At 37.8% G+C, this 15061-nt stretch overlaps 1 protein-coding gene across 2 annotated transcripts in view; it reads left to right on the top strand.

Moving 5' to 3' along the window:
- The window catches only part of DNA2 (DNA replication helicase/nuclease 2), a 38443-nt gene that overhangs the window by 2352 nt on the left and 21030 nt on the right, over positions 1 to 15061 (top strand). For both annotated transcript variants that reach the window (XM_027530765.1, XM_027530766.1), the window contains exons 3-6: positions 333 to 516; positions 2276 to 2421; positions 7369 to 7500; positions 14508 to 14727. In XM_027530765.1, the coding sequence (XP_027386566.1) occupies positions 333 to 516; positions 2276 to 2421; positions 7369 to 7500; positions 14508 to 14727 (682 nt within the window). The remainder of the gene's footprint in view (positions 1 to 332; positions 517 to 2275; positions 2422 to 7368; positions 7501 to 14507; positions 14728 to 15061) is intronic.

The raw sequence follows: 15061 nt of genomic DNA, 5'->3' as shown, positions 1-15061 counted from the left end.
CTAGGTTGCAACTTTGATGGTTTGAACTAGATAAATATGATTTTGTTCTTGGTATATTGGGTTTGGCATCATGCCTCAGGACTTACAGAAGCTGTAGACATAAGTTTTACAGAATGAGAGAATCATTAAGAATGAGAGAATTATTATTATAACAACCTCATTGATACTTGGAGCTATATGTTACACTATTAATGATTTGATAGTTTTTGCAGTAGGTGATGCAAGACCCCAAAATTTAGAAATTATTTCTTTACATAAAATACTCATTTATTTTTAAAGCCCCTTAACATGTTTAAATGTAGGAATCTAAATTTTGTGTACCTTATTTTTAGGTGCTCTGTACCAGTAGAGCCAGGGGACATCATTCATTTGGAAGGAGACTGCATATCCAATACTTGGATAATAGATGAAGATTTTGGATATTTGATTCTATATCCCGACATGCTGATTTCTGGCACAAGCATAGCCAGTAGTATTCGATGCATGAGAAGAGCTGTTCTGAGTGAAACATTCAGGGTGAATAATATTAACAGCCAATGTTTCTACAGGGTCTTAAGAGTTTACAGAGCACTTTTACACTCTTACTTAATCCTCCTAAAATCTTGTGAGTAGATGGTATTAATCAGCTGCATTTTACATTTTACAGACAAGGAACATCAGGCTCAGAGAAGTTAAGTGACTTGTCCAGAGTTACTGTAGCTAGTAGATGGCGAGGCTAGGAGTCAAGGCCAGTACCCTAAGAATCCTTTGAATCTTATTTAACATTTAATAAAATAAGCAATTCTAATATAAGATAAATAATTTAAGTGATAAAATTTTTAATTTAATACATCTGGGTATTTCCAAACTTGGCTTCATGTGATTCTCAGTGAAAGTAAATATGACAGTCTCTTTTAAAGATATTATAATGGAAATTTTCAAACATACAAAAAGAGATGGTTATTATAAACTCCCATGTACCCATTTTGTTGTTCTTAAAGACTGTATTTTGCAACTTAAAACTACTTTGCAAATTAAAGCTGAGGATTTAAAAAACATATAAGTACAATATCTTTATCATACCTGATAAAATTACCAGTAATTCCTTAAGTTAATCTAATTCTCAGTTTATCTCTTAATGTCTTTTGTCAAAAATGTTTTTATTCAGTTTGTTAGCATCAGTATGCAAATGAGATCTTTGTATTGTATTTGGTTGATGTATCTCATAGTTTATTTAATCTATATTCTGCTTGTCACCCACTCCCTTTCAATGCCATTATTTTTTGAAGAACTTGGGTTTTTAATTGTTAAGTTTTTTCTTTCTCTTAGGGTATTCTTTATACAGTTTGTATGTATATAGAAAATAAAATACAGCTAAACAAAAAGAGAAAAAGAAGGAAAAATACCTAAGTAGATTTTCTAATAGTCTTAGTTATCACTTATTTGTAGTTTTTTTTTTTTTTAATTGGTTGTTTTCTTCAGCTGTTGGGGGGGTGGTTACTATTAATTTCTGTTTTAACTGCATATTACAAAGCAGACCTGAATACCTTAATCTTTTAAAACTTTATTTTGAAATAATTTTAGACTCACATAGAACTTAAAAAATTAGGACAGGGAATTCCTCTGTAAGTTAATTTTAAAATTACTGATGGGTGTTTTGGTGAACTTAATCTTGTTTTTTGATAGTTTCAAGGGGAAGATCCAGGCTAATAAAAGAGTTCATTGAAAAATAGTTTTTGAGTGTCAAGAGCTTGTCAAAATCTCTGCTGTAGGGAATTCCCTGGTGGTCCAATGGTTAGGACACTGCTGGGGCCTGGGTTCAGCCCCGGATTGGGGAACTAGGATCCCACAGCTGGGCAGTGCCACCAAAAAAAAAATCTCTGCTCTGAGTTTATTTTGTGTTTGAGTATTTTACTCACATGAGTTTATAAGCTATGTCTTTATTAACTATTCTATGTGGGTTTATTATAAAGTGAAATTAGAGACAAATTATGTTAAATATTAATATTAGAATATATTGAACTTTTTCCATATAGGTTATTTTTAATTCTTTCAAAATGGAAATACAGTGATTTGAAAAATATCTTACTCATAAAATAATTCAGGTAATTCTAAATTGAAGAAAGTGAAAGCCACCTATAATTTCACTCACCAGAAAAGAATTATTTAATATTTTGGCATTTGTCTCACCAGTGCGCTTTGGCTATGCTAGTTCAATACGTTAGGTAATAAATATAGGATCATGTCCATTGATATGTTGTGAAATAAAATGTTTGTATGACTTTTTTTTTGATAGAGCTCTGATCCAGCCACACGCCAAATGCTGATTGGTACTGTTCTTCATGAAGTATTTCAAAAAGCAGTAAGTGATAGTTTTGCCCCAGAAAAGCTACAAGAACTTGCTTCTCAAACTATTCAAGAAATAAGGCATCTGAAGGAAATGTAAGTAGTTAGGAGAGGAACTCTAGATACAGTTTTGTTATATAACTTCTTCCCTGGCATCTGTAAGATATTTGGCTCTTAGACTATTAAATATGTCAGTATAATACTAGAATGCAGATTTTAGGGTTGTCGTATCCCGCCACAATTCTGTGAAGAGCTTCTGAAATTGCAGAACAGGAATTCTTTGGCTAAAAATATCTAAATTTTCTCTGTATGCACAATAGGCCCCATAGCTGCACTCAGAGAATGGGAACTTTTTGTTTTACTTCTAGAAACATTGTGACAGCCTGAAAATTGTCTGGGGTTGAATATCAGATGGACCTCCTTTCAGATTCTAGCTTTGCCAGGTTTATGACTGAACAAGTTACTGAAAGATTCTGAAAAGGGTGATAATACCTGTTTTGCAGACTTTCTGTGACAGTGGAGATAATGTATGGAAACCCACAAATGGCTAATCATTGGCATCTTATGAGTGACTACCTGCAGAGGGACTGGCATATTCTGTCTTTGTTTTCTCCTTCACTTTTATTGCAGTTCATCTTTTTTTCACAGAAGTGTTTTTATTAGTGCTGATTTTGCTTTCCAGACTAGTTGACATAAACCTACTTCTCCTGATTGTATTTCTATTTATTTCATTGTTTAAATAGGAAAAACGTGTTCCGTAATTCCATACCAATTTACTAATACGTACAACCTATTGTCTCTTTTAAAAAGATTTCTTTATATTTTGGCTGTGGTGGCGTGGCTCTTCGTTGCTGCACTTGGGCTTTCTCTAGTTGCAGTGACTAGGGGCTGCTCTTCATTGCGGTTCACGGGGCTTCTCATCGCGGTGGCTTTTCTCTTGTGGAGCACAGGCTGTTGGCGTGCAGGCTTCAGTAGTTGCAGTGCTTGGGCTCAGTTGTTGCAGCTCATGGGCTCCGGAGCTTGCGCTCAGTAGTGGTGCACAGGCTTTGTCGCTCTGTAGCATGTGGGATCTTCCCCGATCAGGGGTCAAACCATTGCACTGCAAGGCAGATTCTCAGCCAGTGGACCACCAGGGAAGCCCCAACCTATTGTCTTAAAAATGTTTTAAAGAGGACTTCCCTGATGGTCCAGTGGTTTAGAATTCACCTTCCGCTGCAGTGGATGCGGTGGGTTCAATCAGTTTTGTCCAATAATGTTCTTTGAAGTGTTTTTTTCCTCTCTAGGACAGGATCCAGTCTGAGAACATTTTTTTTTTTTTTTGAGAACATTTTTTAAGAAAATATTTGTCTATTAATTTATTTGGCTGTGCCAGGTCTTAGTAGTATCATGCAGGATCTTTAACTGTGGCATGTGGGATCTAGTTCCCTCACCAGGGAATAAATCTGGACCCCTTACATGGGGTGTCTTAGCTGTTGGACCGCTAGGGAAGTCCCCTGGTCTGGGTACATTTAAAGTTTTTATATATACTGTCAGATTGGTCTACATAGACCTTGTCCTGTTTCTTTCTTTCATTTTTTCCTGTTTTATCGAGATGTCAGAAAGTGTGTGTTAGTTGCTCAGTCGGGTCTGACTCTTTGTGACCCCATGGACTGTAACCTGCCAGGCTCCTCTGTCCATGGAATTCTCCAGGCAAGAATACTGGAGTGGATTGCCATTTCTTTCTCCAGGGGATCTTTCCAGCTTCAGGGATTGAACCTGGGTCGCCTTCATTGCGGACAGATTCTTTACCATCTGAGCCACCAGGGAAGCCCATTGGGATGTCATTGACATATAATATTGTATTAATTTAAGGTATGAAACATAAAGGTTTAATATGTCTGTATATTTCAAAATTCATTTTGCATTTCTGTAGACAATCTATTGGTCCTTGTTTCCCCCACATCCTCACCTATATCATCTTTTATCCACTGGAAGGTGCCAGATTTTAAGCAGCCATTTTCAAACAAATAGCTTTTGCCTTGTGTGGGCTGATTGTGTTTCTCTAGGTCATTTGGGGCACTTTGCGGGCACCTTGGTGTTAGCAATTGCTCCCTGGTTTGAGATATTTCAGTTTTGCCTTCAACCTGAAGTTGGTTTTGTGCTTAGGCCAAGCTATCTTGGCAGAGCTAGGGTTGCTAATTCTGTCTTTCCTGCTGAACTGGCTCTCCTAGAGGACTGATAGGGCTCTGCTCTGTTAGTTCTGATAAGCCAGAGTTAGCAGAAACCTAGGAAAGAGGGAGCTTATTAAATTTGATAGCAGAAATGTTGCAGAGTTATATGGTAAATTTGCAGTGTTCTGGAGTCTCAGAGTTTGATGGATATGTTATGGTGCTTTCTTTAGAAGGTGAGAAAATGGTAAGGTTTGTCGTTTGAAAGGAATTTGCAGAGTATCGGTGGTTATGCTAGTACCCAGGTGAACTCAGGGCTGCAGGGAGAAAATAATGCCAATAAATTATTAAAACACAGTGTGAAAATGAAAGTCGCTCAGTTGTGTCCGACTCTTTGGGACCCCATGGACTGTATGGTCCATGGAATTCTTCAGGCCAGAATACTGGAGTGGGTAGCCTTTCCCTTCTCCAGAGGATCTTCCCAACCCAGGGATCGAACTAGGTCTCCCGCATTGTGGGCAGATTCTTTACCAGCTGAGCTGCAAGGGAAGCCCAAGAATACTGGAGTGGGTAGCCTATCCCTTCTCCAGCGGGTCTTCCTGACCCAGGAATCGAACCGGGGTCTTCTGCACTGCAGGTGGATTCTTTACCAACTGAGCTATGAGGGAAGTCCCGAAACACAGTGTAGAGGGACCATGAGGGTTAAGAACTTAAATTCCCAAGCTGGAGCTGTGTGTCCTTTGGAAGTAACTGCTGAGCTTCAGTTTCCTCAGTTCTAAAAAGGGATGACGATAGTAGTATCTCATAGAGAGAGAACGAGGGTTGAAAGTGTTCATGTAAAGCACCTAGAATAGTGCCTGGCCTAGAGTCAGTGCTATGTGAGTATTCACTGTTATCATTTTCATATCTTGTTGAATTCTTGTCATATGCCAAGTACTTTACATAGGCTGTTTTACTTGATCCTCAAACCAATTTGTGTGGTAGTTATCATCTCACCTTATAGATGAAGAAACTGAGGCTTGGTTAACAATGAGTGGCTCAGGGCTTCCCTGGTGGCTCATTGGTAAAGAATCCACTTGCCAGCGCAGGAGACGCAGGTTTGATCCCTGGTCTGGGCAGACGTGCTGCAGTGCAGCTGAGCCTGTGTACCACAGCTATTGAGCTTGCACTCTAGAGTCTGGGATGCTCAACTCCTGAGCCCTTGTGCCGCAGCTGCTGAAGCCTGTGCGCCCTGGAGCCCGTGCTCTGCAGCATGAGAAGCCACCACAAAGAGAAGCCTGCACACTGCAGCTGGATAGCAGCCCCTGCTTGCTGCAGCTAGAGAAAAGCTGGCACAGCAGCAGAGATCCAGCACAGCCAAAAATCAATAAATTATTTTAAAAAAGAGAGAAACAGTGACTGGCTCAAAGTTATACATTTAGTAAAGAAGTGTAAATAAAGAATTAGGATTCAAACCTAAGTGTGATCTGACACAGAAACACGTGTGCTGTTGATATTCTAGAGTAGTTATTAAGGTTGTGATGCTTAAATATAAAGATGGAGCTGGGAGAACCATCAGGGAAGGTGATAGCAATTCTCAGAACTTTTTGCTCTCAGGACCTTGTTAACGCTAAAATATTATTGAGGACCCTAAGAGCTTTTGTTTACTAGGGTTATATCTGTAGATAATTACTGTATTAGAAATGAAAGCTGATGCAGTTTTTAAATATTTATTGATTAATTTAAAATAATAACAGCCCATTCCACATTAACATAAATAAGTTTAATGAAAAATAACTATTTTTGAAAAAAATGTAATGAGACAAGTGACATTGTTTTACATTTTGGCAAATGTTTTAATTTTATAACTTAATACTAGACACCTGGTTTCTTATATCTGTTTCTGCATTCTCTATATTGCTATATTGTGTGTGTGTATGTGGACTCAGAAATCTCCACTGTGTACTCAGGAGAGAACAAGAGCAAAAAGGCAAATAATGTTGTAGAATTATTATGACACAGTTTTGACCTTGCAGGCACCCTGAAAAACTGAGACTAGATTCTGTTAGTCTTTCCTGACTTTTGACCCAAGAAGTTAATAGTCCTACAGATTGTCCTTTGACCTAGTAAGGCTGATGTTCCATTTCTGTTCCTATGGCCTTTTTTCCTCTTTTACATTTCTACTTTCCATTGCTGGGCTTCAGGACCAACAATTATGGTTTATTTTTTTACCCTTGAAGTGTAACTGGGCCCTATTAGACCTGAGATGGTAGGAGTTGGAGCAAATATAAAACTCGATGTCATGTCACTGTTACTTGGATTCTTTTTGTGTATGTGGTAAAATACACGTAGCATTAAAAAATCATAATCTTTTATTTTTTACTTTTGGCCATGTGGCATGCAGGATCTTAGTTCCCCTGCAGTGGAAGCACAGAGTCTTACCGCTGGACCACCAGGGAAATCCCCCAAATCACAGTCTTAACCACTTTTAAGGGTAGAGTTCAGTGTTATTAGTACATTGACGTTGTGTAAACGTTACCATCATCCACATCCAGAACTTTTTTGTCTTTCCAAACTGAAACCTTATATCTATGGAACAACTCCTCACTTCCCCCAGTCCCTGGCAGTCACCATCCTTTCTGTCTCTATGAATTTGACTAGTATAGGTACCTCACGTTAAGTGGTCATGCAGTATTTTTTGTTATTGGCTTATTCAGGATAATGGCAAGTTTCATGTATGTTGTAACATGTATCAGAATTTCCTTCCTTTCCAAGGCTAAATAACATTCCACTGTATCACATTTAATTAATTTTTTCAGTCGTTGATGGGTGCTTGGGTTGCTTATATGAACGTTTTTGTCCTTGTTTACTTTTTTCATATTTAAACTTTCATATTTAATATTTCTTATTTTGATAGGTACCGCCTGAAATTGAATCAAGATGAAATAAAACAAGAAGTAGAGGAGTATCTTCCTTCATTTTCTAAATGGGCTGGAGATTTCATGCATAAACATACTTCAACTGACTTCCCTCAGATGCAGCTCTCTCTGTAAGAACCCATTTTTCTGTATATGGTGTTTATGTGTTTAGTCCAGGATTTTATTCAAGATGTTGAATTAAAGCTTTTTAGAGGTCAAGTTGAACTTACCAGGTGGCGCAGTGGTAAAGAATCTGCCTGCCAATGCAGGAGACGCAAGAGATGTGGGTTTGATCCCTGGGTTGGGAAGATCCCCTGGAGTAGGAAATGGCAACCCACTCCAGAATTCTTGCCTGGAAAATTCCATGGACAGAGGAGTCTGGTGGGCTGTAGCCCATGGGGTTGCAAAGAGTCATACACCACTGATCGACTGAGCACACACACAGAGATCAAGTCCTGAAAACTAGCCTTTTTGTTTGCTTGCTTTATAAATTACAGTGCTGAGTATCTTTCTCGGACCAAAAAAAATAATCTAATGAATAGAAAATTCTATTTTTGTTTTAATAAAATTTATAATTTTTGGATGTAGGTATGTTTTTTTCTTAAATAAAATTTTCAGTTTGTAAATATTTGGGGGTGTTTCTTAATATCACATGTATTTCTCTGTGTTACTATCATGTATGGACTGTCTCATGTTGATTGCCGTGGATTTGTACTTTATGTTTAAATACTGTGTTTAGCCATTCAATACTGTTTGGCTTTTGGTTGGTTTCTTTTCCCATTTAAAGTAGCATTGGTATAAATTTATAGGTAGTCCTTTTTTCCTACCACTGTTTGCCCGTTTGGCAAATATTTATTAAATGCCTAATGGGTGCCAAGTAGTGATCTAGGCACTGGGATCGCAGTAGTGGATAGAAAAAAAGCTACTGACTTCATGGTGCTTCTGTATTGCTGAACAAGTGAACAGCAAGGTGCCAGATCATGATAAGTATAATGTAGAATAATGGGGAGGGTAAGAAAAAGGAGTTGAAGGAACGTATTTCCGTAGAATGATCATGAAAGGCCTCTAATAAGGTAATATTGAGCAGGAACCTGGAGAAAATGAAGGAGGGAGCTGTGCAGCTATTTCTATGAAGAGCCCTCCACGCAAAAGCCCTGTGGCTAACGCACCCCTGCCCGTGTGGCTGGAACAGAGTGAGGTGGAAGAGGACAAGCAGCTGTCCGAGAGCCTCTGCAGCCTTGCGGGACATTGGCTGCCATTCTGATTCCAGGGCCAGATGTGATTTGGCTCCCATGGGAAGCCGTTGCAGGGTTTGCACAGAGGGTTTTGATATCATTTCTTTCTTTCTCTTTTTTTTTTTTAATAGGCACTGTTTTACTTTTCTTTAAATAGTCATAACTTCCTTTTACATCAATATTCTTCATCTTTTCTCAATATTCTGGATATTTTATATCGTGACATTTTGTGATCTGAACTTGTCTTTTGAGTCAGAAATCTTGGGGACAGTGAGTTCTCTGGACCAACATGTTTTCTCAAGTTTTCTGTGGTTCAAAGGACAGACTGAGCCTGGTTGTGAATCCCAGTTTTGCCACAGTTTTGCTGTATAACTTCAGGCAAGTTCCTTTACCTCGCTTTGCTAGTTTCTATATTGATCTGATTTACTTTTGAAAGGATCAGTCTGGTTGCTCTTTTAAGACTGTGTTGTAAGATAGGGCAGAGGTTGTGAGACCAATTTGGAGGTTCTTGAAGGAATCCAAAATAGAGATGATGGTGGCTTAGACCAGAGTGAGACTTGTGGAAGTGATGAGTATCACTTGGAGTATAGTCAGATTTTCAAGGTAGAGGTGATAGATTTTGGTGCAAGGTGATAGACTGAGTGCAGAATATGCGGGGAAGACAAGTCAATGGTGATTCTAGAGGAGAAAACATGATGAGAGTGGGGTCAAGAGAGAATGGTAGAAGAGAATTTGGAATCAAGGAGTGTAGATGACTGTATTGACAGGTTGTCATATAAATGGGTATGTAGAAATGGAACGTTAGCCAGAGGCTTATGTGGGGTTAAGAGAGTTTTGTTTTTGTTTTAAAGATGGGAGATACAGCACATTATATGCCAATGAGAGGAATTCCATAGAGGGCAACATTATTCTTAGAGCTGTGTCATTGAGTAGAAGAGAGGGAATAAGAGTACACAAGTTGAGGCATGAACCTTATGGAGACAGTTATTTCTGTATATTAAAACCTCAGAACTGGACTGCTTTATCCAAGGTACTTGGAAAATGTACAACCTTTTACATATGGCTAGAATCCTTTGAGAATTTTTTAAGTCATTTTAGAAGGTTACCAGCAGTGTTTCAATGTTCTGTGTCTGCTAGTAGGATTTTATTTATTTATATTTAATTATAATTATTTATAGTTGAGTGACTTTCAGTATATTCATAGAGTTGTGCAACCATCACCACAATCAATTTGTCAATAGGAACTTTGATATGTGTTTAAAAAGTACTTAGTTGTTGTGTTCATTTTGGCAGTACCATACAGGAAAATATGAATGATACAGAGAAGATTATCATGGCCCCTATACAAGGATGGGGCTTCCCTTGTGGCTCAGCTGGTAAAGAATCCACCAGCAATGTGGGAGACCTGGGTTTGATCCCTGGGTTGGGAAGATCCCCTGGAGAAGGGAAAGGCTACCAAATCCACTCTTCTGACCTGGAAAATTCCATGGACTGTATAGTCCATGGGGTCACAAAGAGTCAGACATGACTGAACGACTTTCACTTTACTTTACTTTATACAAGGATGACACATAAACCATTCCATATTTTTATAAAGAATGCATATCACTTTGTTTGTATATCTGAGACTAACACATTTTAAATCAACTATACGTCAATTAAACACTTGGTGGTTAAAAAAAAACTAAGGCTTATCTTGCTGAATTGGGTGTATTTATCACATTTTTTACTTTTATGTGGTCACAAATTTACAAACCAGGTACTTATCTGAAAAAAAAAGAAAAAACAGCTAGAGTAAATTGGTTAATGTTTCTTGTTTTTATTTTCTTAAAGCATTTATTTATTATTTAATTTTTGGCTGTGCTGGGTCTTTGTTGCTGCGGAGAGCATGTGCAACTCACTGGTTGTGGAGCGTGGGCTCCTTAAATTGCGATGGCTTCTCTTATGGCTGAGTACAACCACTGGAGCACAGGCTCAATAGTTGTGGTACATGGGCTTAGTTACTCCGGGGCATGTGGGATCTTGCTGTATCAGGGATCGAATATGTGTCTCTTGCACTGCAAGGCAAATTGTTTACCACTGAACCACCAGGGATGCCCCTCTTGTAGTTCTTAAAAATGAATTGATAAATGCTTTGTTCTTTGTTTCTTTGGAGCAGATTGCTCCTGTCTTGCACAGGGGGTGACTCTTGGTGCATCAGTCTTCATTGTGATAATCTGCTAAGTGTTTATCAAACACGGAGAAGGCACTGGCACCCCATGCCAGTACTCTTGCCTGGAGAATCCCATGGATGGAGGAGCTTGGTAGGCTGCAGTCCATGGGGTTGCTAAGGGTTGGACACGACTGAGCGACTTCCCTTTCACTTTTCACTTTCATGCATTGGAGAAGGAAATGGCAACCCACTCCAGTGTTCTTGCCTGGAGAATCCCAGGGACGGGGGAGCCTGGTGGGCTGCCGTCTATGGGGTCGCACAGAGTCGGACACGACTGAAGTGACTTAGCAGCAGCAGCAGTTTATTAAACAGTCATTCTTTTCCTGGTTCCGTGGCTTTGTTTTGTAGTGTTTCTGTCATTTTGGTCTCTTGATTTTCTGTAATAATTACAAACTTAATTTTGCTTTTCATCGTTCCTCACTATTTCTTCCTAGTTGTTTTACCTTCCCTCCCTACCTTTCTTTCCTTCCATATTAGAGTCATTCCTTTGTTTTTGAGGCATTTGAATTTGCTTGAGATTTAGAATTGTGGTGGATATCCATTTTATGGTTGCTTTAGGTATTAGCTTTTCTGTCACTGTTATTTTAGCATTTTGTTCACACGTTTTTTCTTTTGGCTAATCATTTTTGCAGTGTCAATAAGCTGCCGTTTTCCTTATAGTCTTATTGACTTATTCATTCAGCAAACATGTATTACATGCTCTATCTGTGCCCCAGATCATTCTAGATGTTACAGGGAGACTAAAGCCCTCCAAGAACTCAGTGTATTGGTGGTAGTTGAAAACGTAGAAGTGGAGGGGGGTTTCTGAGAGAGAACAGCAATCTGCAGAAGGCAGCAGAAGAGGCATAGAACTGTGGGAGGTAACCATGTAAGAGGACACAGGGAGAGGACTTCCCTGGTGGTCCAGTGACTAAGACTCTGAGCTCCTAATGCAGGGGGCCTGGGTTCGATCCCTCCTCAGGGAACTAGATCCCACGTGCTACGACTAAGACCCGGTGAAGCCAGATAAAAATAATAGTAATAAAAAAAAAGGACACAAGGAAAGAGTAGAATTCATCAAAGGAGGCTTAGGGTGGACCCTCGAGGGATTTGGTAGCTTAGAAACAGTGTGTCATGGAAGGTTAGGAAAGTTTGGGATTCCGAATCATCTTTGATCTGAAAGGGATTTTGTGATTAAGCCTTAGATTTCCAGTAAGGAAAGTGAGGTGGTGTGACATGGTTTTCTGGGGAAAAACGGTGGTAGAGCAAAGTCCAGAATAAGGAATTTCTTGATTCCCAGCTTGGTATTCTGATCTCTGTGTCTTGGTATGAGACTCTTCTTTGTTTCAGTTATTTCTGATAGGGTTTCATGTGTCTGTCTATGAAGCAGGCACTTCTCTGTACTTTAATTTGCATCATTTCCCCAGCAGTTTATAGCTAGTCTTTAAAAAAAAAAAAGTCTTTAGGCTTTAGAGCAGAGAACGAGACCCTTAAAAGCTATTTAAAGAGATAACCTTTCTTCTTTATCTTCATGACATTATATTCTCTGCCAGGTGGTTCTCAAAGGAGTTTTACAACATTATGTTGATGAAAAGGAGAGTAGTTACATATAAAGTACTGTCATTTGTTCTACAGATCTAAGTCTAAAACCATATTGCTTCTTTTTCTAGAGGAGTAAATTTTAGTATAGCAACATTAAAAGTTTCATTATCTGTCTTCTATTAAATATATGGGCTTCTCAGGAGGCTAGGTGGTAAAGAAACCACCTGCCAGTGCAGGAGATGTGGGTGCAATCCCTGGGTGAGGAAGACCTCCTGGAGAAGAAAATGACAACCCACTCCAATATTCTTGCCTGGGACATCCCATGGACAGAGGAACCTGGTGGGTTATAGTCCATAGGGTTGCATATGACATTTGATATTTAATAAAGTTTGTTTTATTTTAGAGACATATATTTAAGTGTGTCATGATCAGATAACTTCTAGTGAGAAAAAAGCAGATTAATATTTAAGGAATTTCTGAAAAGTTGTGGCTTCCCCGAATTCGTTGATTGTCCTCTTCTGAGATTGCACAACTATACAAGTTTTCTTGGAGATTATATTTGAAGCATTCTGAAACAGCTTGTAAAAAATTATTGAAGATAGAACTCTTTTTCTTGGAATATTTTCTGATTTATTAAGAAATAGTTGCTTGGGACTTCCCTGGTGATTCAGTGGTTAAGAGTCTTTACTCCCACCGCAGGCAGCATGGGTTTGACCCCTGGCACGCGGAACTAAGATCCCACATGCAGCATGGGACGACCAAAAAGCAAGCAAATAAAAAAACACCTATGAAATTAGTAAAACAAGTCAACTAAATCATGTATTTTGAGAGCAGAATTCTTATACTTTTTAAATCTTGATTTTTATATGATATAAAATGTTTTATTACTAGAAACTTTATCCTTTTCATTTATCCATTTCATTTCCATTAGGTTTAGTATTCAGTTCAGTTCAATAGCTCAGTCGTGTCCGACTCTTTGTGACCCCGTGGACAGCAGCATGCCAGGCCTCCCTGTCCATCACCAATTCCCAGAGTTTATTCAAACTCATGTCCTTTTTACTAAATCTAATTCCATTAGACTTAGTATTTTATACAGCTTTGAGTATAAAATAGGATTAATAAAAGATTGCTCTTATCTGGCTTTATTTCTGCAGAATCATTTCCTGCTCTGAAAATGAATAAATGTTAGATAAGAGTACAGGAGGCATTAAAAGTTATTTTCATCTCTTCTGATTCCTTTGACATTCATAAATTCATTTTTTCCCTCCTTCCTGTGCTCTTGCCTTATTTAACAGTTAAGATATTAAAATCAGAACCTCTTTTGTAATACTAAAAAAAATTGGATATTAGTTTTAAATATTGATAGTGGCAGAGGTGTATTCATTTAATGATTAAGTAAAGGATATAATGAGTATAGGAGCACCCAAGCTTCTCCAAGGATTGTCATGGGGATAGTGGGGTAGGGATGATGTGTTGGATGATCAAGCCCCAGATTGCATAGATAATAGGAAAAACAGCTCATCCTTATTCAGTTTAATGGAGTATTACATGAAGACATAGGTCTGTTGTTACCTAGGGTACAACCGCATGCAAGCCATTATATATTAATCTGTGTAATAATTGTATATCAAAATATACAAATTGTCATAGTGGCTCCAGCAATCTAAGTAGTGAGCTTTTTGCAATAATATTGACCTGAGGAAATAAAGCCCTGAATTAGGAAGATTGTCATAGGAATGAACTGAATGGACAGATGATAAATATTAAGAATATATAAATTATATGAGTTAGACACTGTAGGATTCAAACTTGACTGTGCATCAGAATCACTTGGAGTTTGTTAAATTGCTGGGTCTCACCTATACAATTTCTGAACAAGTTGGTCTGGAATGGAGCCTGAAAATTTGCATTTATGACAGATTCCCTGGGTGATGCCGATGCTACTCATTCAGGAAGCATGCTTTGGGAATCACTGCCATAAAGCTCTATAGACTCGTTCCCATCCTCACATTCCCTGTGTGCAGTAGAGAGTCAATGCTAGCATAAAAGAAATGAGCAAAGTGTTCTAATTAAATTAAATAAAATATTTTATTATTATTTTTTAAATAAAATATTTTAATTAAATGTTTCTATTTAAATTTTTTTCTGTTTTTTTTTTTTTTTTTTTAAGGCCAAGTGATGGTAGTAACAGTAATTCAACATGTAATATTGAAGTTACAAACTCGCTGGATATTGAAGAAAGCATTTGGTCCCCTAGGTTTGGATTGAAGGGCAAAATCGATGTTACAGTTGGTGTGAAAATACATCGAGGATGTAAAACGAAATATAAGATAATGCCATTGGAACTTAAAACTGGCAAAGAATCAAATTCTATTGAACACCGTAGTCAGGTATAATAAGAAAATTGTCTGAATATGTAATATGTTTAAATTTTTTAAATGTTTAAAAAGTAGTCTGCTTTATATATTTTGATTTAGTTCAGGTAATTTTTAATTTAACCCAGTGTTTCCTAAATGTAATTTACCACAGAGTTATTATTTTCATGTAACATCTACATAGGATACTCTTTAGGAAACAGCAGTGTAAATTCTTTCATTTTTGACTTTTAATCTGATTAAACTGATTTTTATTTAAATGAAATATAGAACTAACTGAATCTTACCATTATGTTAAATTCACGTTTTTTAAAAATCATCTTCTCTTTGGTAAATATAACAATCTTCT

The sequence above is a fragment of the Bos indicus x Bos taurus genome, chromosome 28 (assembly GCF_003369695.1).
Source record: "Bos indicus x Bos taurus breed Angus x Brahman F1 hybrid chromosome 28, Bos_hybrid_MaternalHap_v2.0, whole genome shotgun sequence".
NCBI lineage: Eukaryota > Metazoa > Chordata > Mammalia > Artiodactyla > Bovidae > Bos > Bos indicus x Bos taurus.
This window is presented reverse-complemented; position numbering and strand designations above follow the sequence as displayed.